The sequence below is a fragment of the Cavia porcellus genome, unplaced genomic scaffold (genome assembly GCF_034190915.1).
Source record: "Cavia porcellus strain 051 isolate PalLab524CR breed Dunkin Hartley unplaced genomic scaffold, mCavPor4.1 scaffold_19, whole genome shotgun sequence".
NCBI classification, from domain to species: Eukaryota; Metazoa; Chordata; class Mammalia; order Rodentia; family Caviidae; genus Cavia; species Cavia porcellus.
Window position 1 is genome coordinate 6,507,896 of NW_026947502.1, and position 22,554 is coordinate 6,530,449.

At 50.4% G+C, this 22,554-nt stretch overlaps 1 protein-coding gene across 1 annotated transcript; it reads right to left on the minus strand.

The window, feature by feature from the left end:
• Nucleotides 1-14,415: 14,415 nt before the first annotated feature.
• LOC100714179 (interferon-gamma-inducible GTPase 10) lies at nucleotides 14,416-19,831 on the minus strand. Its single transcript, XM_023562748.2, has 2 exons — nucleotides 19,614-19,831; nucleotides 14,416-16,859 (listed from the first exon to the last, which is right to left on the minus strand). Exon 2 carries the CDS (start codon nucleotides 16,837-16,839, stop codon nucleotides 15,580-15,582), a length of 1,260 nt encoding a protein of 419 aa, XP_023418516.2. The 5' UTR covers nucleotides 16,840-16,859; nucleotides 19,614-19,831; the 3' UTR covers nucleotides 14,416-15,579.
• Nucleotides 19,832-22,554: the final 2,723 nt, after the last annotated feature.

Here is a 22,554-nt window from a genome sequence, read left to right on the forward strand (position 1 = left end):
CAATGATACTTGTGAGACCCCCACTCAGTATGGGCCACGTTCTATCCTGAGAACATGAGAAATATTAGCTGCTCACGGTGGATGGACAACTGACTGCCGTGTGAAATGAAAGTATCTGATCAGACTGTTTCTAGGGACCTTCCCAGCTCTCCTGAGCATTGCAGGTCACAGTGGCTCCATCCTCTCTCAGACCCCGGGGTCAGCCCCGGAGAGTGGCATCCTCTACCTCCTTCCCACATCACTCTGGAGAAACTGAGTCCAGATACTGGCCCAGTGGTTTCAGCCTAGGACTCAGCCCTGCTCACTCTCAGATCCTGCCGGGGTCCAGGGAGTCCCCACTGCTGCTCCCCTCAAGTCAGCACAAAGCTGAGCCCAGGGGAACAACCCTGCGGCTGTCTCCTCACCGTTTGCTCTATTCCCACTGTGTTTTCTCAGGTCCCGTTTCATGCTAACGATAACCACTTCCCGGGGGCGTGTTGTAGCAGCAAAGCGCAGATCCCCGCAGATCTTTTGGGACAGCTGTCATAGGCATCTGGGACTGAAACAAAACAAAAACAAAAGATGAGTTTGTTGAGCTAACTCACGCCACAAATAAGGGACCTGAGGTTTATTCAGTGCTGGTGCCAGAAGGTCTCTACCGCTTTTCTATCATCTGATCAGAGCTGTCGGATGTCCTGAGATGTAAGACATTCTTCTTTCTACCAGCAAGTAAAAGAACCCAAAATTACACCGCAGCCCACATGCCTGCGTGACTACTGAGGGTCTTTTGTGGCCTGGTGCTCCAACTGGTGGAAGAGCGCAGAAGTTCCAGTCCTGCAAGGACACCAGCTTCTTCTGGGTTCTCTGGCAACCACAATAATAATTATGAACCCTTGTGGGCTACAGAGCTGCTCAGGGCACCCCTGTTCCTAGGCACCAAAGAGGAAACCCAAGCATGATGACTGAGTCTTCTTAATAAGCGACGTTATAATTCAGTAGTTCCTTGCAATGCTAGATTTGAAGCTGGCATCATTGTGGGAGCGCTTTTCCTTCCCTCTAGGATTTTGATGGCAGGGACCTATGAATTTGGAGTAGAGGACAGCGCTTAACTAGCTGCTCACCCAGGTAACTACACCGTGTGCTTGTCTGTGGCCTCTCTGTTGTCAGGTCTGACTATGGGAATTAGATGTGGACCTGTTGCAAGCCCTGGCTTTGCAGTGGACCCGAAGCCTGTCTCACCTTCTTGTGCACCACACACCCAGCTGCTCTGGGGCCTCCTGACTTCTCACAGTGAGGGGCAGCTCACCTCAACCTCGGGTGATAATCAAGACCCCCTGTTTCAGCTCTAGTTGACACCTCAGGGAAAGTCCCAGGGAAACTGCAGAATGTCTAAGAGCTCCTCTGCCTATGTTAATTATCTTTCTATGTCCATTAGAAGAAATACCTGTCCTTTCCTAGGCACTCAAATTGTTGGGAATTTCCCCCCTACTTTTGCCAAACTCACAAAGGCACAACTGAGTCTGGGTCCTGCAGAAGACAGCTCAGTCAGCCCTGAGAGATGGCTGTGCGCGGGCTTTTGGACAGGGCTGTCCCTTTGTGTCTGCAGCCGCCCAGGGAGTGCAGGACTGAGACACAGAGGTCCACAGTGCTTTCTAAGACCACAGCCAGCTGAAAGCCCCTGCCTGGGTCAGGCAGTCCACAACCCCAGAGCAGCACCTGCAGAACAAGCGTCAGCCCCGCGTCCTCCCCTCTCCCCTCTGCTTTGCCTCCTCTCTTTCTTGCTCAGTCTCCCCAGAGCACTGTGCTGCTCATCATCAAACCCCCAATCATAAGGTCCCTTGGGAGCTCTGTGCCCAGTGATGCACCAGGGACCCTGGGGACCACTGTGGGCAGAGTGGACAGTGGGCACAGCTTTCCTCGAGAGGAAAAGCACAGTGGGACAGAGGCATTGGCTTCTTCTCTTTCCCCATGGGAAACCTTCTCCCTGGGAGGACTGGAAACTGGCCCACCTGTCCCCAGTTCCCCTTAGGCCCTGAGAACCCATCTCCTGGGTGAACTCCCTAGGCCACCCCCAGAGGTCACCGGGAGGCTCGTCTTCTGTGCTGCATCTGTCTCTGACATCCTCTTAAGCTCTGAGCATCTTGATTTACGAAAGGCTTACTGTTCTTTTCCTGGAAATGTTTCTGTTGACCACAAATGTTGTTCTGGTCTTATATAAATACATGTGGAACAGCAGCATCCAGTGCCCAGGGTCAAAGGCAGAGGCTGCAGAGGTCTTTGCTTTTGTCTCTGACAGGGGGAAAAGTCTCACTGTTCAGAATGGCCTTGAACCCACTACATAGCCCAGGCTGGCCTCAAACTTGTGATCTTCCTGCCTCATCCTCCTGAATGCTGAGAATATAGGCATGCGCCAGCAAGGCAAACATAGCCTAGGTTTTAAAATAAAAAGAAAAGGGAAAGATATGTGTATTTTCTTAGTGACTTTTCTCATTCGTGAGAAAATTTTCTCATTGGTGAGAAAAAATACCCAAAACCCAAAGGAAGAAAGATATAATTGGCTCACAGAGTATAGAGGTTTTGGTCCACAGTCCCCAGGCTCCAAGTCAGGGTGACATGGCAGAGGGAATATAGTTCAGTGACAGAGTATGTGCTTAGCAGGTGTGACGCCCTGGCCTGGATCCCACCACCACCACCACCACCACCACCAAAAAAAAAGACATTTCATAATGACAAGAGAAGCAGCAGGGCAAACAGACACAGTGATTTTTGATGCATGTTCAATAAATAGAGTCTGAGAACACTAGAGCCAAAACGGTAAGACAGAAGAGTAAGTACAAGACTAGGAGGAAAAGAAAAAATAAAATTGGAATTATTATCAATGACAGAAACCAAATAGAGGTAATCCATAACATGAAAAGATTCTTGGAAAACAGCAATATAATGGATACGTCTTTAAATAGCCCTACGATCCCCTACCTTTGTAACCTTGACCGTCTGGGCCAGATGTGATCCGCTGGGGAGCACCGTCCACTCCAGGAGGGGCTGGAAGAATGTGTGGTCTCCGCCCGCCACAGGCCAGTAGTGTCCTGATACACTGGCCAGTGTCCACTGGGAGGAAATCAGCCCCATCCGAGAACCACTGAGGTTGATTCATCCAGATAATACCGAGAAACAAGTTACCGAGATCTGAAATTAAAAGTGGACATAATGAGAAATATCTTTTAAAAAACATTTGAAGGTATTTTGTTTTCCTCCTGCTGATGTAACAAACTACCACACACTTTCAGCCTCAGAAATATACAAATTTATTATCGGACAGTTCTGTCACCAAGAGTCTCACATGGCTGAAGTCATGGTGTCTCGAAGCACACTGCTTTCTGGAGACTCCTTTTCTCTAGTTTCTAGAAGGTTCTCACATCCTTGGTCCTCTTCTCAGTCCAGAATCAGCCAACTTGTGTTCTTGCGGTCACCCATCAGCAGGGACACCTCGCTCTGATTCTCTTTTTCTGCTTTCCTCTTCCGCTTTAAAAAACCTTTGTGACTCAACAGCACCGAATAGTAAATTCAGGATAATCTTCCTACTTTGAAGAAGGATATTATCAGTTTTCATTTCATCTGCAGCTTTCAGGTTCCCTTTGTACTGCAACCTCGCATACTTAACCTTTCTGGGAATTAGCGTGCTGCTGCCTACTGGGGAGTGTGGTATCGTGACTACCTCGAAGAAGAATAAGGAAATATCCACAAAGATGCATGCAGACAAGTTTGAAAATTTAAGTCAAATAGCTTATTCAACAAAAATACTCAAAAATGACCTCCAAAAATGAACTAGCTAAATAACCCTTTACGTCATACATAAATTCGGTCCCCAGTGATGCTCGTGTTGCAAAGGAAATTACAGGCTTAGGTGTGCAGACTGGTGGATTGTTGCGGACTTATGGAAAGAAGCATTTCCTGTCTCACGAAAGCTTGTCTTGCAGAGTTCCAGCTCCCAGCAGAAAGGCTCCTAAGTTTCTAAGTTTTGGTAGAGGATCACAGATCTTGGCCGGAATAGTTTTACATTCATTTTTTTAATTTCTTACCTAAGAAGCAGTGGTAGCTTCCTGATTTTCTAATCTCTAGATGTGTTTTCCTTCTTTTTGATATACTCAGACCACCCAACACCAGCATGGGAGTTGATGTGTAAAATAACTCAAGTGGATCTGTTTTCCAGACTCCATGGCTAATGGTATAGAATTTCAGTGTTTTGAGGCAGCTACGGGAGGGATGGGAGGGAAGAGCTACAGGGGAGACCAAGACGGCGTGGACAGGACAGGCTGGAAGTGAGGCCTGGGGGGGACCCAGTGACCAGCAGGAAGATGGGGCCCTGCTGCCCTTGGTCAGGGTCCCACGGAGGGCTCCCTCACCGCCTTCCACAGAGCTGTGTCTCCCTCCCAGAGCTCGGGTCCTCGGGAATTCAATCTCCAGGCCCCCTCTTCCTCTGCAACTCCCTTTAGTCACTAGACTGCTGCTCACCAGACACCTCAGGTTCCGGCTTCTCAGCAGATGCTGGAGCTGCCTCACCTGCCCTCTGCACTAATTCTGTCTCTGAGTGGGGACGGCAGTCCCAGCTGGAGCCCTGAGCGGTCAGTACTGAGCCATCCAGATGTCCCTCTTCTACTGCCTCTGTCACCTGTGTGGTGGATTTCCCATGGGCTCGAATCTGAGGACTGGATAGAGCAGCACTCCCAGCTGACCCCAAAACACACATGCCGGGCACACGTGGAGAATCACGGCAGGGACTGGATAGCTGTCCCCTGGTATGGGATGACCTGGCCCGAGGCTGGTGCACCTACGGCAAGTGTGCTACAGGGAGCACACAGAGCCACCTCTGTGGGCCTCTGAGCCCAGTTGTCCCAGCAGCTGAGAATCAGATAACGCCTCTTCTCCTTTAAGTTGGGGGTGTCCGTTATTTTTTTCCCAGTATCAAGAAAGTGACTTGGACAAGATTCACCGTCCAAAATCCCAGGGCGTTAATCTATGCCCAAGTTGTTCAAAAGTGTCGATGTCGCTCCCGGCCGGCAGGAAGGACACACGACAAAGTCTGGCAGTGGACAACCTTTTCTTTTATTTTCCTTCTCCGTACAGCCTGCCCTGGGATCGCTCCCAGCCGAAGCCTCCTTTGGTCCGCTCCCCGCGGCTCCTTCTAGGCTTCTACTTCCGGGCTTCTTCTTCCCCCCCAGGGGTGGCACCAGTATATATACGGATACAGTGTCCAATCATGTTAAAGTAAGCAAGGCAAGCTGATTGGCTAACATCATCAGTTGCCAGGCAGACTATATTGTTGAGCGGGTTGCTTACCCGGTAAGCAGGAAACTAACGTGCTCGATGGGAGGGGTAATCTACCTCAGGCTTTACTCTTTACTACAGGCCTCACGTCCGCCAAGTGAGGCGACCGGGCTCGGGGCTGCGGCTCCCAACATCTCCCCCTTTTTTATTTATTTTTATTTTTATTTTTTTTATAAATGTGCGCATCGTAGCCCTTCCTGGACTGGGTGCAGAGGCTTATGCCCTATGCGTAGGCCCACCGTAGGTCCTTGGCTTAGAACCTGGTCGGCCGTCCCATGGTCTGCCAAGGCCCTGAGGCCCTCGTCCTTTTTCTAGGGCCAGGCACAAACTGGACGGAACCTGGATGCACACAAGCTTGCACTCATTTCCTCTCCGTAAAGAAATCCCCTCGGAGAGAAATTTAGACCTGGGCAGCATCTAACAGTCCAGCGGCTTACGTGCAGGATGGGGTAGGGCCTGGCTTAGGTTGAGTCGCACCGGGGGAGTACGCTCTTACCCGTCATTGACTCTCCTACCCAGCTATGTCATAATTTTTTAGAGGAGGAGTGTGGGAAGCTCACCACCTCTAGACTCGGTCGTAGGCTAGGCGAGCGAGCCATGCATATGCCTGAGGATCTTCTTGTCCATTTCGGGCTATCGCTATTTTTATTCATCTTGTTGGTTGGTCTGTGATGGATCTCCGGTAGGGCAGGTCTGATCTTCAGTCGAGGGCTTTATCGCCCGTGTCAGTCTCTCCGGTACCCACAGTGGTTCTCGTCCCGATTCCTGTGGGAAAACACAAACCGCGCCTCGGTTCCAGCTGACCACTGGATCCGGGCCCATCCATTGTCCTGTCAGGACATCTTTCCACTTCACCCACCCTTTATGGTTGGGGGAAGGGTTGCAGTGCTCCACGGCTGGGGAGCAATTATCATTATTTAAATTTAAAAAATTGTGTGTGAATAGTGCCATGGATAATCGTGCCTTTGGGGCCAGGCCTTGGCCTACTCCCCCTTTTTGTTTTTGTAAAATTTCTTTGAGGCTTCTATGAGCCCTCTCAATGATTCCTTGACCTTGGGGATTGTATGGGATACCATGTTTTAATTGAACCTCCATCATTTTGCAGAACTCATTGAAGGCTTTGCCTATATAGGCTGGTCCATTATCAGTTTTTAATATTTTTGGTTTGCCCCATGCGGCCCAAGCCGCCAGGCAATGATTGATCACATTAGACACTTTTTCACCTGTTTCTGCTGTTGCGAATATGACGTGAGAACAGGTGTCTGTGGAAACATGAACATATTTAAGAGTCCCAAACTCCTGTATATGTGTGATGTCCATCTGCCAAACATCACCAGGGATCAAACCTCGAGGGTTTACTCCCATCGGTATGGCAGGTTTGCATGTGGCACAGGAGTCACATAGTCGCACGATATCTCGTGCATCTGCTCTGGAAACATGGAAATGGTTTGCTAGTGTCCTGGCATTGACATGAAACTTATCATGGAAGGCACGGGCTCGCTCGATTGGTGTTAGTAAGGTAAAAATCCATAACGGGCGAGTGGCAGTATCAGCAGCCGCATTCCCCTGTGCCATGGGCCCCGGCAGGGATGTATGTGCTCTTATGTGGGTGGTGAAGACCTTATGGTGTCTGTTCTGGAGCAATGTCTGGATAGACAGGAACAGCCCAGCCACTGTGGAAGTGGATCTAATTAAACCGGCAGTCTCAAGCACTTGCATAGCATTGACCACATACCTAGAATCGGAGACAATATTAATGGCTTCTGAGAACCGTTCAAGAATCATTTTAACGATCTGTAGTTCCACCACCTGAGGCTGATCAGGTTCAAATTGTATGGTAACCGGGGGCTTGCCTAGGATCACATAGGCGCCTATCCCCGTCTTAGAGCCATCTGTGTATATTGTAGTTGCTGGGACTAATGGCTCAGAGGCAGTAACCTTTGGAAAAATTATAGGGTGCTGAGTGACAAATGACAAGATAGGGTCTTTAGGGTATTGATTGTTTATATCCCCATGGAAAACACATCTCAGAATGGCCCATGTATCTATGCAGGCAGCCAGGGTCTTGATCTGGCTGGCGGTATAGGGTACTCGGATGGCTTGTGGTCCTGAGCCAAAATGTTGGACAGCTCTATCATGCGCTTAAAGGGCCAATGAAGCGACTGCCTCCGGGTAATGCTCTATGACTTTTGCAGGTGAGACCTTAGGGTGTATCCACAGTAATGGTCCTTTCTGCCAAATTACTGCTGTGGGCTGTAGACTAGTCTGTAGCAAACAGACATCAAAGGGTCGCCCTGGTTCAATTCTGTGTAAGGTAGCCCCACCTAAGGCTTTTTTCACTCTCTGTAAGGCAGCTCTTGCCTCAGGAGTGAGCCTCCTGTGGGAGGCTATATCTGGGTCTCCCTTTAGAAGGTCGAACAGGGGTTTGAGATCTGAATTTGGTATATGTAAATATGGCCTAATCCAATTAATGTCTCCCAATAGCTTTTGCATGTCATTTAGGGTCCTAACGCCATCCGTCCTAATGGTGACCTTCTGTGGAGAGACTAGCATAGGGGAGATTTTCGCGCCTAAGTAGGTCACCATTTCTCCTCCCTGAATCTTGTCGGGGGCAACATGCAGATTAGCTTGTCTCAGGGCCTCGACCAACTGGCCGAGCATATTATTTAGCATGTCTGGGTCCCTGCCGCTGAGCAAAAGGTCGTCCATGTAATGCACACATCTTATCTTGGGAAAGGATTTCCGTAGGGGGGCCAGTAGGGAATCAAGGTAAATCTGACACATAGTGGGACTGTTGGCCATACCTTGGGGCAGCGTTATCCACTCGTATCTGAGATCAGGGCTTTCTTGGTTAATGGTGGGTAAAGTAAAGGCGAACCTATGAGTGTCCTCTGGATGCAGGGGGATTGAGAAGAAACAGTCTCTAAGATCTATAACATAAACTGGCCAGGATTGAGGGATGGCTGAGAGAGCTGGCAGCCCCCTCTGGACCGCCCCCAGGGACTGCATCTGCGCGTTGACCGCCCTTAGATCATGGAGCAGCCTCCATTTGCCAGACTTTTTCTTAATTATAAAAATGGGGGTGTTCCATGGGGAGGTTGACGGCTTAATGTGTCCTAATCTAAGTTGTGTACTGACTATTTCTGACAAGGCTAATAGCTTCTCCTTAGGCAGGGGCCACTGAGGTACCCAAACCGGATCATTTGACCTCCAGGTGATTTTGATCGAAGTGGGTAGGAGAGCTTCTTCAGCGGCCCCTAAGAAAAACCCAGCCCTTGCCTACCTTTTTTGTTCTCTACTGGTATTGGGGATGTCCGACCCTGTAGGGCATTGCCCAAGCCTTTGCCGGGGGTATATCCCTGGTTCCTGAGTATATCCTTAGCCTGGGGGGAGCAGTTTGACGTAAGCGTGACATCCATCTGAGTGAGGATGTCCCTTCCCCATAGAGACACTGGCAACTGCAACACAAATGGTTGGAAATGGCCCTGATGACCCTCCTCATCGCACCAGAGCAGGGTTGAAGCACTAACCTGAGGAGCTGACACCATCCCCAGGCCCTGCAGCGTGTTATCTGCAGTGTTGGTGGGCCAGTTGGAAGGCCAAACCTTTTTGGAGATAATGGAACGGTCAGCTCCTGTATCTAGGAGCCCTGTTATATTCTTGCCATTGACCTTAAGTGAGAGCATGGGCCTTTTATCAAGTGTCATATGGAGTCCCTCGAAGACTTCCCCTGAGGAACCGAAACCTTGACTTTCTCTAATTTTCTGCTTTGAGGGAAATCTCTTGTGGAGACTGGGGAGCAGCAAGAGCTGCGCTATCTTGTCTCCTTTATTGATTACCATAGTACCCACAAGAGATTGAACCATAATTTTAATGTGTCCTGTGTAGTCTGAGTCTATGACCCCCGGGACTACTATGAGACCCCGAAGGGCCGTGGAGGATCTCCCGATCACCAGACCCACGGAATTTTCGGGTAACGGTCCCTTAAAGGTGGTTTCAACCACTCGAACACCCATATCAGGCACTAATATAAGTCTGGAGGCGACACTGAGGTCCACACCTGCTGACCCAGGGGTGGCCCTTGTTGAAGGCTGCCATCCTGAGCTGTCCTGTCTCTGGGGCGGGGGCCCGCCTGTGAAGGGGGCCCCCTCTGGCCGTTTTTTGGCCCTCTAGCATCTCGTCCACAAATACGGTTGCCCTGAGCATCAAAGACCGACCTACACTCCTCAGCTTTGTGTGGTCCCCTCTTGCATCGCCCACAAACATATGGTTCTTCATTCCTAGGACGAGGCCTAGCATCTGCATTGTTTGGGCAATGACGTTTAATGTGTCCTGGCTCCCCGCAGGCAAAACACCCTTTAGCCTTACATTCCCCTTCTAACCCGCGAGGTCCCCTCTGCTGTACAGCCGCGGCCAGGAGAGCAGCCACTCCCGAGTTGGACAGCGGCCCCCCTATCTCTCTACATATCCTAATCCAGGCGTTGAGGTCCTTGTTCTTATGAGGAGCTATCGCTGCCTTGCACTCCTTTGTACATTGCTCAAAAATCAGCTGCCTTACCAGTGGTCGAGCCACTCCCGGATCAGAAAATATCTTATCGGCAGCATCTTGCATTCGGGCCACAAAGTCAACAAATGGCTCTGTGGTACCCTGAATTATTTTTGAAAGACACAAGGAGGCTGTTCCGGCACCACTTACCTGCTTCCAGGCGCGGAGCCCTATGGCGTTGATTTGTTCATAGACAGCGCCGGGGAACTGAGTCTGATCATCAGCGTGCCGACCTTCTCCCATAAGCATTTCCTTGTTCCACCCCCGGTTTCCCCGACTGGCGTTTCTCTCAGCCTGCTCTGCAGAGAACTCTGCGTACCAGGCTCGCCAATCCAGGTAACTACCCGAGGGCAGACACGCCTTTGCCAGCTGAATCCAGTCCGCGGGGGTGAGGGGCCCAGAAGACAGGTTCTCCAGCATGGCAATGGTGTAAGGCGCAGTTGGCCCAAAGGTTGTAACTGCATTTTTAAGTTCTCTAATCTGCTTTATCTCAAAAGGCTCCCATGCATTACGTCCCTGGCCCATAGCTACTTGTACAGGAAATATCCCGTAGGGGCCACTATCTATCCCAGGTGGTGGATGTACCTCATGAGACAAACGTCCCCCTGCCAAAGCCGCCTGTAAAAATACCGACCCGCCGGTGGCGGAACATAAGACGGCGGCCATGATTGGGCGGAAAATGGGGGCCCGTGCATCACTTCCTGTTCTGGCGAAGGGGAAGGGAGCTCCCGGGCGGCCGCCTCGCGGCGAGGGATCGCCTCCGGGAACAGCCCCCAAGGTGGGGCGGAAGGCTTCGCCTCCCTCTCGCGCCGGGGAGCACTCAGGAGCTCTCTACTCCTCCGCAGACCAAGTTGAGCGGAGCGCAATTCACGGCGCAACGCTGGGAAAGAACCCTGCGACTCCTTATCGAGCGACTTAGGCTCCTGACAGCTGGTCTCTTTGGCCTCCTTGCCATTCAACTTTCCCTCGTCCTCGGAGTCAGACGACTCCGAGGCTAGAGCCCCGTCCTTCTCCTTAGCATCTTTGTTCCCCTTGACGGGCCCCTCTCGGGAGCTCCCCGACTGGGCCTGCTCAAATACCCTGCGTACTTTTGTAAGCTCTTGAGAGCTTTCTCCACAACCACCCTCGCTCTTAGTGTTGCTACCTAGCATGTTTCCCATCTTTTAATATGTTACTCACCGCGTGAGGCTCAAGGAATCCGCGACTTACGTGTGAGCCTGAGGGGAGTCTAAAAGCCCTGTAGGTGCGCGCCACCCAGAGCCCAGGCTTATCCCCAACTCACCTGTCTCGCAGCTCTGTACTGGAGCGTTGTCCGCTGTCACGTCTCGGGGGTGATCAGTCCCCGTGCGGGCCTCCAAATGTCGATGTCGCTCCCGGCCGGCAGGAAGGACACACGACAAAGTCTGGCAGTGGACAACCTTTTCTTTTATTTTCCTTCTCCGTACAGCCTGCCCTGGGATCGCTCCCAGCCGAAGCCTCCTTTGGTCCGCTCCCCGCGGCTCCTTCTAGGCTTCTACTTCCGGGCTTCTTCTTCCCCCCCAGGGGTGGCACCAGTATATATACGGATACAGTGTCCAATCATGTTAAAGTAAGCAAGGCAAGCTGATTGGCTAACATCATCAGTTGCCAGGCAGACTATATTGTTGAGCGGGTTGCTTACCCGGTAAGCAGGAAACTAACGTGCTCGATGGGAGGGGTAATCTACCTCAGGCTTTACTCTTTACTACAGGCCTCACGTCCGCCAAGTGAGGCGACCGGGCTCGGGGCTGCGGCTCCCAACACAAAAGAACTGTTAGCTGGTGTTTAAAATTTTTCTTCCTTGCATTTCTTGTTTGTGGCTTGCAATTTAATACAAAATGTGCTTCTCAACAGCTGCCACTGTTACAACCCAGGAAGCCAAATATATATAATATATTTAATATATATATAATCAAGATCTTAATATATAATCAAGATCTAAATTACCATTAACAGGTTGGCGTTCTCTGAAGAAAGCTAGCTAAGGGTTAGTACTGAATTTCCTGGTCTCAGACCAACTTCAGATATGGAGACCATCTGACCTGTCTCCTGTGGTGATTCTGAAATTTTACTGAAGTATCTAGAGTTGTTTTCCTGCCTAGATAGAATACGGAAACCTTGTCCAACAGTAATGGCAAAGCTTGGCTCCCATGTTTTCAGCAGGACCGGATGTTGCACCCAAAAAATGTGAGTTTCTTTCTCCAGAAACAATATTTGCTTAATTCTGTGCTTCTTTTTTTAGTTTAAATCACAGACTGAAAGAAGATTTGTAGCAGTTTGTGCAAAGCATAATTAGGAGCTTTGCTTTCAGTGATAATCCCAGAGAAGGTGGAGAAGGGCAGCTGGGATTAGTCTACCAGGTCAGATCCTGCATCTGGGATGAAGGTGCGAGTGACCCTGGAGCAAATGTTCACACCCAGAAACACTGAGCCTTCCTCCAGGAAGTGGTCAGGGGCAGGTGATGGGCAGAAGGCTTCTGTTCAGTGGGTGAGGCATCCATGCGACGTCCCCTTGGCTATGGTGTCATTCAGGACCTCGCTCCACACAATGGGGTCCAGATTTTAGCAGCTGCCTCTGCTGTGTGACTGAAAAGACTGCGTGTATTGTCACAGCTGAGTTGCTTTTTATTTTTATTTTATTTTTTGGTACCAGGGATGGAAGACAGGATCTCTTGATTACCATGGAAGTGCTTGAGCCACTGAACTAAATCCCTGGTCCCTCAACTGCTTTTAAACAAAACTTGTGGACCTTTCTGATTTTACTGAGGCATTTGCCTAATTACTCTGCAATTGTGAATGAAAATCTATTAAATTTTTAGCATTTATCAGAATTTTATGAGGATAAATTCTCACTTGGAAGATATCTAATATAGACATGCTTTGAAATTTCATTGTCAGCTTCTGTCTGGGGAGAACTCTCACTCATTAAACTAGAACTGACTTTCTGGCCTCCACCTTCCAGACGTCGGCACAGCTGAGCAAAATTCAGGCCAGAGCTCAGTGACTCTGCCAGTGGACTGGCCTGAGCCTTCCTGTCTTGTCTTTTACTGAAAGAGTGATTTTTAACCTTCAGGCGGGGACTGCCATGGATCCCAGTCTCACATTCAGGTTCCTGGTGAGGCTTGTATCAAAGACCCTGATTGGAGAGCTGCTGGCCTCAGGTTTCAATCTCAAGCTTTGGTTGTGCATTAGTGCAACTGGGACCTGGGAGTCTGCAGGCACTGTCTAAACCTGCCATTACCTCGTATTCCAAGCAGCCCAGAGCCACGCAGGCTCCCACTTTGAGGCCTCCTACCCAGGCCAGAGCATGTACTCCCTGATGAGAACAGAGCCCCAGGCCCCCAAGGCAGAGCCCTCACCCATGGGAACTGAATCCTTCCTGGCCATAGGACTTTCTGAAGCTACAAAACCAGACCTGAGACTCTGACCCAGCTGACTGCAGCCCAGTGCAGCTCTCCTTAGAACTGACCCCTTCTGAGGCTCCAGGATCAGCCAGTCTGAGCACTTTGCCCTGAGCTTCCTGGAGGGAAGTCCTTCCTGTTGGCTCTCACTCTCCTTTGTTAAGGCTGGGGGTGCCCCTTTACCAGCCCCTCAGGCTAAACACCATTGCACTTCTTCCTGGAAATCTGTGCTGATTCCCCCAAGGTTTGTACTGTTATGAATGAAGCAAGGCGTCTGCCCTAACTTGTGATATTAGGAGGAATTTGGGCGGCCTGAAAGGGAGGCAGGAAAAGTCATTCAGAGCAAACAGCCACAGCCCCACTGTGTGAGCTCCAGCTGCACTCTGGCCAAAACAGAACAAGGTCACTGGGAGGGCACAGCGTCCAGAGATGCAGGCAAGGAAATCCTTCTGGTTTGTCACCACCAAAAGGTGCCGATCACTGGCATTTCTGCCGTTTCTAAGGGAACCCAGGATGAAACTGATCTCTGCTAAAACTGTGAGCGCTGTTGGCCTCTGCTGTGAGCACTTTCCCTGAAAGTAATGTGCCCTTGCAGAGAACAGGACACAGCACCAGGCAGCTTAGCTCTGTCCACACACGCAGAGAGCGGGTTCCCTCACACCCAGTCTGTGTCCCCGCATTGGTGGGGCAGGGAGGGTGGAGGAGGCCTCGGCCTGCTCTGTGCCCTGCTGTGTGTGTCAGGGCCCCCAACTCTGGGGACAGCTTGCAGGACTAGGTGGGGCTCATGCACCCTGTCTGGCACTCATAGCTGTCACACGGGGCAGCGTCCCCCAGTGGTCAGAGGACAAAGACCCCATGCAGACTGTTACCATGACAGGAAGAGTGACAGTCCCTGAGCTTTGGGGAGGCCCCTTGGAGTTTTGCTGTGTCCCACGTCACAGGTGTGAGATAAAGAATTGCAGCAAGGTCAGAGCAGCTTCCCTTCTTCTGCCCGCGGGATTCAGCTTTGCCTTACAGACTCCCTGGTGGGTCACCCCTCGCCCCTCTGCTGAGCTTCACTTTCTACATTCCCCAGACTCCCGGCCACCCAGGGTAGAGGAATTCCCAGAAAGGAGACCTCGGGCTGGAATAAAGACAGCCAAGTCCATTTCTGTTTTGGAATCATATTTTATTTTATCAGTGTACATGCGCAGTGTGTGAAGGTTACATTCTTCTTGGGAGGAGGTGCATGGCAGGAGATGTCTTGGTTATTATCCTGCCCACCCCCCTTCCTCCCTGCACCTCCAGATCCCCTCTCCCTGCTTTCGTTACTGTCCTTACTGTTATTTGTACTATTGTCAATCTCATTATGATCCTTTATTTCATATTTACAGCGTACAATGGCTGCATGCATGGTGGGAGGTTAGCTCTGCACAGCACACATCTGAATCTGTTTACATCCCCTTCCCTGCGCCCCAGCTCAGCCCCTGTATCTCAGGCCCCTTCTCATTTGCAAAAGCTCTCTCTGCTGCATTTGTCTTTCTTTTATTTTGCTGTTTATTTGAACTTTGCATGACTCAAACGAGACAAACTGCGGGATTTAAGCTTGTGCGTCCCCTTCACTTCACATTACATTCTCCAGGGGAACCCGTTTCCCTCCCAAGTCTCAGATTGATCTTTCTTTGTTGCCAAATACTATTTTAGCCAATGCACATACCACGTGTTCATTGCATGTCCATCAAAGACACGTGTGGTATCAAGTCTTATTTTTCGCTGTATTTTCCAATGACACACATTTTACTAATCATTTTATAATGTTCCCATTTTGTAGAGAGCATTAACAGGGTGATTGAGAACACAGCCATAAAATCACAGTATATAACCTCGGCTGTGAGTGTCACAAAGTGTTACTGCCTGAGGAAATGGGGACTACCTGGGGACACTTGGAGAGCAGGGGCTGGGGCTGGAGCTCAGAGGCAGAGCCCCTGCCTACCATGCACAAGGCCCTCCCTGGGTTCAGTCCCTGCACCGCAAAGCAAACAAATAAACACACAAACAGAAACTTGGAGATTAGCTGAAGCAGAGGTTGAGATACTCTTGGGTTTTAATAAAAACAGGCCAAAGCATGCAGAAAGCAGGCTGTGGTCAAATCACCTATGCACAGCGTGAGTTACCATGGGAAGCTGTTGCCTGGTCTTGTGGGTCAGAGGTTTCTTCTACCTTAGGGACACTGGAACAGGGCTGATGAGACGAATCTCATCTCTGACTGTAGAAGCCCCGAGGTCCACTTTCCAGTCCATGAGGCCGGGCACAGTGCTTCTACCTCATTCTGTCAGAAGGGAGCACGGAGGGTTTTATGCAACAGGACCTTGGCATCTTGGGCCACTGCATCGAGAATTTTCAATCGTATAGAGTACGCTTTTACGAAGTGCATGGTAGAAGATATAGGACCTCCAGTCACCAAGCAGAACTTTTCAGCACAGTACATGGCCATTGCTGCTTTGCTGTCATCCTGCAGTAGGGCTGAGGAATCCAAGCACCTGAGTTCGCCCTTGATGTCTTGCACAGATGTGTGGAGCTTCTTGGCAATCTCTTCAATGGACTCATCATCCAAACCAAAATATTTTTGGTAAAGCTGCAAGCACTGTTCCTGTTCAGGCAAATCAAAGCCTTTAAAGATAGACCCAAAGGGGATGAAGGCCACAGCTGCCAACTTCAGAGCCTCCAGCCAGATCTTCTCCTTGAGGATACTTCTCTTCAGCTCAATGGAAGCATCCGACAGCGCAGGCAGCATGAGCGCAAAGACCTGGCGCTTGTGAGCAGGAAGCTCCCCCAGCAGCGTCCTCTGCAGACCTGGGAAGTCAAAGCCATGTAGCTCAAAGTTGGAGACCAAGAAGATGGGCGGGTCAGTCACTCCCATGTTCCTGAGGTTAGCCAGGCAGTAGTCTCGGATCTCCTGGAGAACTCTCTCCCTCTGGAAGGACTTGGGCTTGGCTCTCCGCTCATTGTCTAAGTCACAGTCCACCTTGCTTCTAACAAAGTAGAAGTTCTTCCCAGCTTCCTGGATTTTCTGGGCCAGGAGACCATCACTGCAAGTGAAGCGGGAGGAGGAAATGATGATGAAGAAGTCGAATGTGGCAAAGCCCACTGCTTCGAGGTAGGTGTCCGGGGCAAAGGTGGGTGTCCCAGTCCCAGGCAGGTCCCAGAAGGTAACGTTGGGGTATTGTGGATGTTTGTAGGGGGTTTTCTCCATGGTGGTCTCCACAACCCCAACCTCAGCTGCCCCTTCCTCCTCGTGACCAAGGCCCCTGAGGGCATTGATGAAACTGGACTTGCCTGTCCCTGACGCCCCGATCACAGCCACCTCCAGGGCAGCATTTTTAGCCCCACTGAGTATTTCTTCAATTATATCCACTGCAGCCTTTAGGTTGCCCTCACTGAAGGTCGCTTGAATGTTCTTCAGTTTCTCTGGGGAGATGATGCCTCTAGTCACACCAGTTAATTTAAGGTAATGAGACATGAACTCATCAGCCACTTTCTTAAAGTCCTTTTGATATAAATTTTTCAGAACGTCTGAGAGGAAATCACTCATGGCAGCTGTATCTGGAAGGTCTGCAGAAAGGGCGAGAACAGAGTTACAGAAAATGGAGCATCCAGACAGAAAGCTAGGGCTGGCCAAAGAGCAACGCAGGTCTGTGGGATCCCTGAGAGTCTACAATGAGCCCAGTTAATCTCCCTGCATGCTTCTCTGGGTGAGTTTAGTGTCCCTGGCTGCAGGACACCCCCCACACCTCATGTGGCTGGCATCTGTCTCGTAGGAGTCTGTGTGGTTTGTAAGACTGAGTGGCAGCCTGTAAAGGCAGAGAGAGGCATCCTGCACTCCTGACCCTAGGACCACAGCATCTCATACAGCACAGAGGGTGAGGTGATGTGAGCAAGGAAGGATCTTGAGACACTACAGTTTCCTAGGTTATCCTGGTGGGCTCAGTACCTGAGGGATCCTGGTCGGATTTCAGACAGGAGGAACAGAGATAAGAGGAGCGGAGAGAGAAGGAAGTGCTGGTGAGGTGGGAGCCCCGGGGCTGGAGAGAGGCTGGAGCTATGGCTTCAGGGAGCCTGGAGCCTCTGGAGGCCTGGGAAGCGCATGCACCCAGATCCTGCAGGAGCAAGCGTCCTACTGCTACATCTCAGGAACTTGTTCTTGATTACTGACCTCTAGAACAAGAAGAGACTACATTTGTTTTTTAAAAATCACAACACAGAATAATTGCACATACGTATGATTTGCAGGGTGATACTTCTACACATGTGTATAACACCGGTGAGGAGCTCAAAGCAACGAGCATCCACCCATCCACTCAAACACGTACATTGCCTGGCTGGGAAACCCTGAGAATCCTTTTTCCTGGCTGTTTCCGAAGTACCCTAAGTCCTGACTGTCCCCCTCTGTGCTTCTGCACAGCCACGCCACTCCCTGTCAACTGCATTGTCCACAAGAGCGCCCATCTTGTGTCCTGTTCCACCTGGAGCCTGAGGCTCCCTGGACCTCTCATGTTGCTGGCCTGGTCTTGCACTGTTGTCCTCCTGGGCAGCAGTGGGCCTGCAGGGAGGGGGCTGGATGGAAGTCAGGCTGCAGTGTGTCCTGGGGGAGATGCAGGGCGCTGCCCCTCCTGCTTTCCATCTTTGCACCAGAGCCAACAGGAGGTGCTCAGGGATCAACTTTTTTGCTTCTGCATGAATGAAAACGCAGAGATTTGTCTTCCTGGCCCATTTCACCGCGTCATTAGAGCTCATCCAGGGAGCCACACAGGACAGAATTCCATTTTTTCTACAGCTGAGTGGCACACACTGCACATGGAGACCACGTGGTCCTTTGCCATTCACTTGTTTAGGGACATCCACAGCTGACTGCATCCTGCCTCCATCCTCATCTCTGGTTGCTGCTACACCTGAAGCTGTGTTGTTTGAAGTCACGAAGTTTGTTGGCAAGTTGCTATAGCAGCAATGGGAACCAATTCACTGCTATTCTCAGAACTCAGCAGGGAACATTGCAGAGATTCATTCTGCACAAGGAACCCCACAAGCCAGGTCCTTCAGGTACAGAGGACTTCCAGACAGACTGCCACGCTGTGGGAAGTCCAGGCAGGCTGCATCTCCAGCCTAAGGCAGGTGCCCTATTTGAAAATTGAGCTAGACACTCACAGGAATCACTGTGGACCTAATGCACCGGCAGTTGGATTACAGTTTTCCTCACATCACACAGCACTTTCGAGTGGAAATTAGACACAGGACACCAGGTAACCTAGGAACTCAATAGAACCGCCAGCTTCCCACTAAGACCCAGCACAGTTCTTGAACATCAATATTTGACTGAACCAAGGCCACTGCAGCAATGATCAGTGCCCTGCTGTGGGCACTTGTAGTGATCACTGTGGCAAGGAGGTTTGTCTCACATGGCATTGGCTCTAGGTTGAAGAGACATCTTTCCAATATGGAATGTTCAGGGTCTTTTACATCCTCCAGGCCTTCAGGACAGTTTTCAAAGGAAGAAAAATCAGGACTTTGAAATATAAGATGAGCCAGGCATGACAGTGCATACCTCCAAGACCAGCTCTTAGGAGGCTGAGGCAGCAGGACTGCTGCTAGCTCAAGGCCAGCCTGGGCTACAGAGTGAGTTGAAGGCCAGCCTGAACTGCACAGTGAGACCCTTTCTTGATAAGAACAAAAAACCAAACGAACCAAAAAATCCCCAAACAAATAAATAAAAAACCCAAAATACAAAATAAACACATCCTTCCAGGTCATTTATTCTTAGAACCAGGCAGCCGGCCATGCAGCACCTCTGCTCCTGGTCCACTAACACTACTCACAAGAACACAAGTAACACTGTAAGACCCAGCCACCGGGCCTACGTTATCGTAGGACTTCAGTTAGGTGGAAACTTGATTCCTTAAATTTCTTTTTAAATACAGGACTAGATTCCCTGGGACAAGACAGTAACTTGACTGAGTGACAAGAACAAGAAAGACATTCTGCAATAAGTGATCTCCAGACATTCTAAGGTATAGTCCAAGATGCAGTACTGATAAACCTCATCACCATGGAAACAGTGATGGTAATCAGTATGGTCCCCAAAGCTCAGAGCGCTACTGTCCCACATGTATAAAAGGAAACCCAAACTGCCGCCTGTTCCCTGTGGACTGACTCTGTCCCTGCCCTGTTTTCTTTACAATCCATTCAGCCTTTCCTCTCACACACGTTTGGCTGTGTCTTGACCTAACTCTTTCATCAGGACACCGGGACCCAGGAAGCCTCCTGCCCACCAACTAACACAGTCACCGGGGACCGAGGAGTTTTCTCACTCACCAGATGCAAGAGCCTGGCGGGAGAAGAGCAGGTTCAGAGGAGAGAGGCTGAGCACGCAGCAGTGCAGCAGGAGATCCCTGCCCTCCCAGGTCCGCACAGGAGCAGGTGGAGAGCGGAGCTTCTGCTGAGCCTGAACCTGCTTCGCTGCTTGAGGCAGGAGAGTCCCCCGAAGGCCTGTGCCTTTCACCTGGGCACTGCATGCTGGTGTTCCTCATGTATTTATACAGCAAGAAAGTGAAACTACTTTAGCAAAACATTTCTGGTCAGTTAAAGCACTTCCAGGAAAAGGAAAGTAAGCCTTTTGTAATTTCAAGATGCCCAGAGCTTAAGAGGATGTCAGAGACAGGTGTAACTCAGAAGATAAGGCTCCCGGTGACTTCTGCGCAGTCACCTAACCAGCACACCCATGAGATGTGTTCTCAGGGCCTAAGGGGAACTGGGGACAAGTGGGTGAGTTTCCAGTCCTCCCAGGGAGAGGAAAGAGAAGACACCAATGCCTCTGTCCCATTGTGCCTTTCCCCTCGAGGAGAGCTGTGCCCACTGTCTACTCTGGCCACCGTGGTCACCAGCGTTGCTGGTGCATTAGTGGCACAGAGCTCACGAGAAGCCCCACAATCAGGTGTTTGGTGATGAACACACAGTGCTCTGAGGAGACCGGGTGAGAAAGCCAGGACCCAAACAGAGAGGGGGAGGGCTGCTCCTGTGCATGACGCCTGCTCTGCAGGGCTGCTCTGGGGCTTGGGATGCCTGGCCCAGGCTGGGTCTTTCGGCTGGCTCTGGTCTTAGGAAGCATTGTGGACCTGTGGGTCTCCGTCCTGCACTCCCAGGGCAGCTGCAGACACAAGGGGACAGCCCTGTCGAAAAGCCCCTGAACAGCCACCTCTCAGGGGCTGACTGAACCCTCTTCTGAGGCCAGGGCCAGCTCTGCCATTGTGAGTTTGGCAAAAGCAGGAGGAAAATTCCCAACAATTGGACAGTCTAGAAAAGCACAGGTATTTCTTCTAATGGACATAGAAAGATAATTAACAAAGACAGAGGAACTCTTAGAAATTCTGCAGTTTTCCCAGGACTTTCCCTGAGGTGTTGGCTAGAGCTGAAACAGGGGTCTTGATTATCACCCGAGGGCGAGGTGAGCTGCCCCTCACTGTGAGCAGTCAGGAGGCCCCAGAGCAGCTGTGTGTGCGGTGCAGGACAAGGTGAGACAGGCTTGGGGACCACTACAAAGCCAGGGGGACCAGAGTCTTAGTGCCCGGAATGCAATGTGGATCCAGTTTCTAACCTAGAGAAACTCTGAGAAATGGACTACAGTGATGTCTCCGTTTGGGAGTATTTCTGTTTATAGACCAGTTGGCTTGCCGACAAAAGCATCCAGCAATGTTCTGCTTCTGTCACACCCTGCACATGGGGTGAGAGGACCTCACCCGTGTTCCCTGCACAAACACACGGGCAGCCATGTTGGCCCAGAATCATAAAACAGTTAAGTTCCTAAAGGGAGGTACCGCTGTTTCCACAGGAAGGCCAGGACAAAGCAACCCGACAATGCAGGGAAATAACAAGGGCCAAGTTGGAAATCAGTCCCCACCTGTGCCTCCGGTGTGAGGGTGTCTTCTGTGCTCTCTGGCCACTGAAGACCTAGATTGGGGTGAAGGCAGAGGGAGCAGAAATGCTCCTGCGTTCATAGGGGGAGCTGTGGAAGGGCCTGGATTCTGGGGCTCCTAGCTGACCTGCTGTTAGGTAGGGGCCTGGTCAGAAGAGGTGGGCACCGTGGGCATAGCCTGGGGCTGCACTCTGCCCCCCAGTCCCTCCTTTCTTCTCTGCTTCTTGTCCCTGGCTGTGCACAGCTCTCCTCCCCCAGGCCCCTCTCCTTGCTGTCCTGCCTTGGAGCCTGCCAGCTGCAGGAAGGTGGGAGCCCAGCTAACCCTCTCCTCTGCTAAACTGTGGATGCTACTTACTGCATCCCAGTGACAAGCAAAGTGACTAACACAGTGACCTTGTTTGGCCCCGTTGCCAAATTTAAAGTGGCTGAGTGTGTTCGTAGTTGTGTCTGCATCTTCTGTTCTGTTCCTCTGATCCTCAGGTCTATTGTTCTTTTTGCAGTACCATGCTGATTTTACCACAGTAGCTTTGTAGCATAATTTCAAGTCTGGGATTGTGATGCCTCTTGCCTTTCCTTTGTAGCCCAACATTGCCTTTGCTATTTTAGGTCTCTTCTGGTTCCCGATGAATTTTAGATCTGTAAGGTATGCTAATGGTATTTTGATCAGGATTGCATTAGATCTATGTAACAGTTTGGGGACTATGGCCATTTTCACTACGTTGGGTCTTCCTATTCAAGAGCAAAGGATATATTTAGATTTTCTGATATCCCCTTCAATCTCCTTTTTCAGAGTACTACAGTTTTTAGTGTACTGATCTTTTACCTCCTTTGTTGGATTGATTGATAAATGTTTCATTATTTTGGATGCTAATACGAAAGGTGTCATTTTCAGAATTTTTCTCTCCGTGAGTTTGTTGTTTGTGTACAGGCATACTATTGATTTTTGAGTGCTGACTTTGTATCTAGCTACACTGCTGAATTTGATTACTAACTCTAGTAATCTTTTGGTGGAGTTTTTGGGGCCTTCTCTGTAGAGCATCATGTCATCTGCAAATAAGGATAATTCACTGGCTTCCTTTTCTATCTTTGTTCCTTTTACTTCTCTCTTGTCTAGTTGTTCTGGCTAACGCTTCCCAAACTCTATTGCATGGGAGCGGTGGTCGTGGACATCCTTGTTGCAGACGGGCTGGAGTTTGAGATTTCATGTGGCCTTTGCATTTTCACCTCGGGTTAATATTTAGGTCTTTCCAATCCCGCTAGTCTGGACTGTCCACTGCTTGTGATTTAAGGTCCTACTGTGTGGCTGATGTTCACCCACCCACTGTGCCCTGCAGTGCAGGGGCG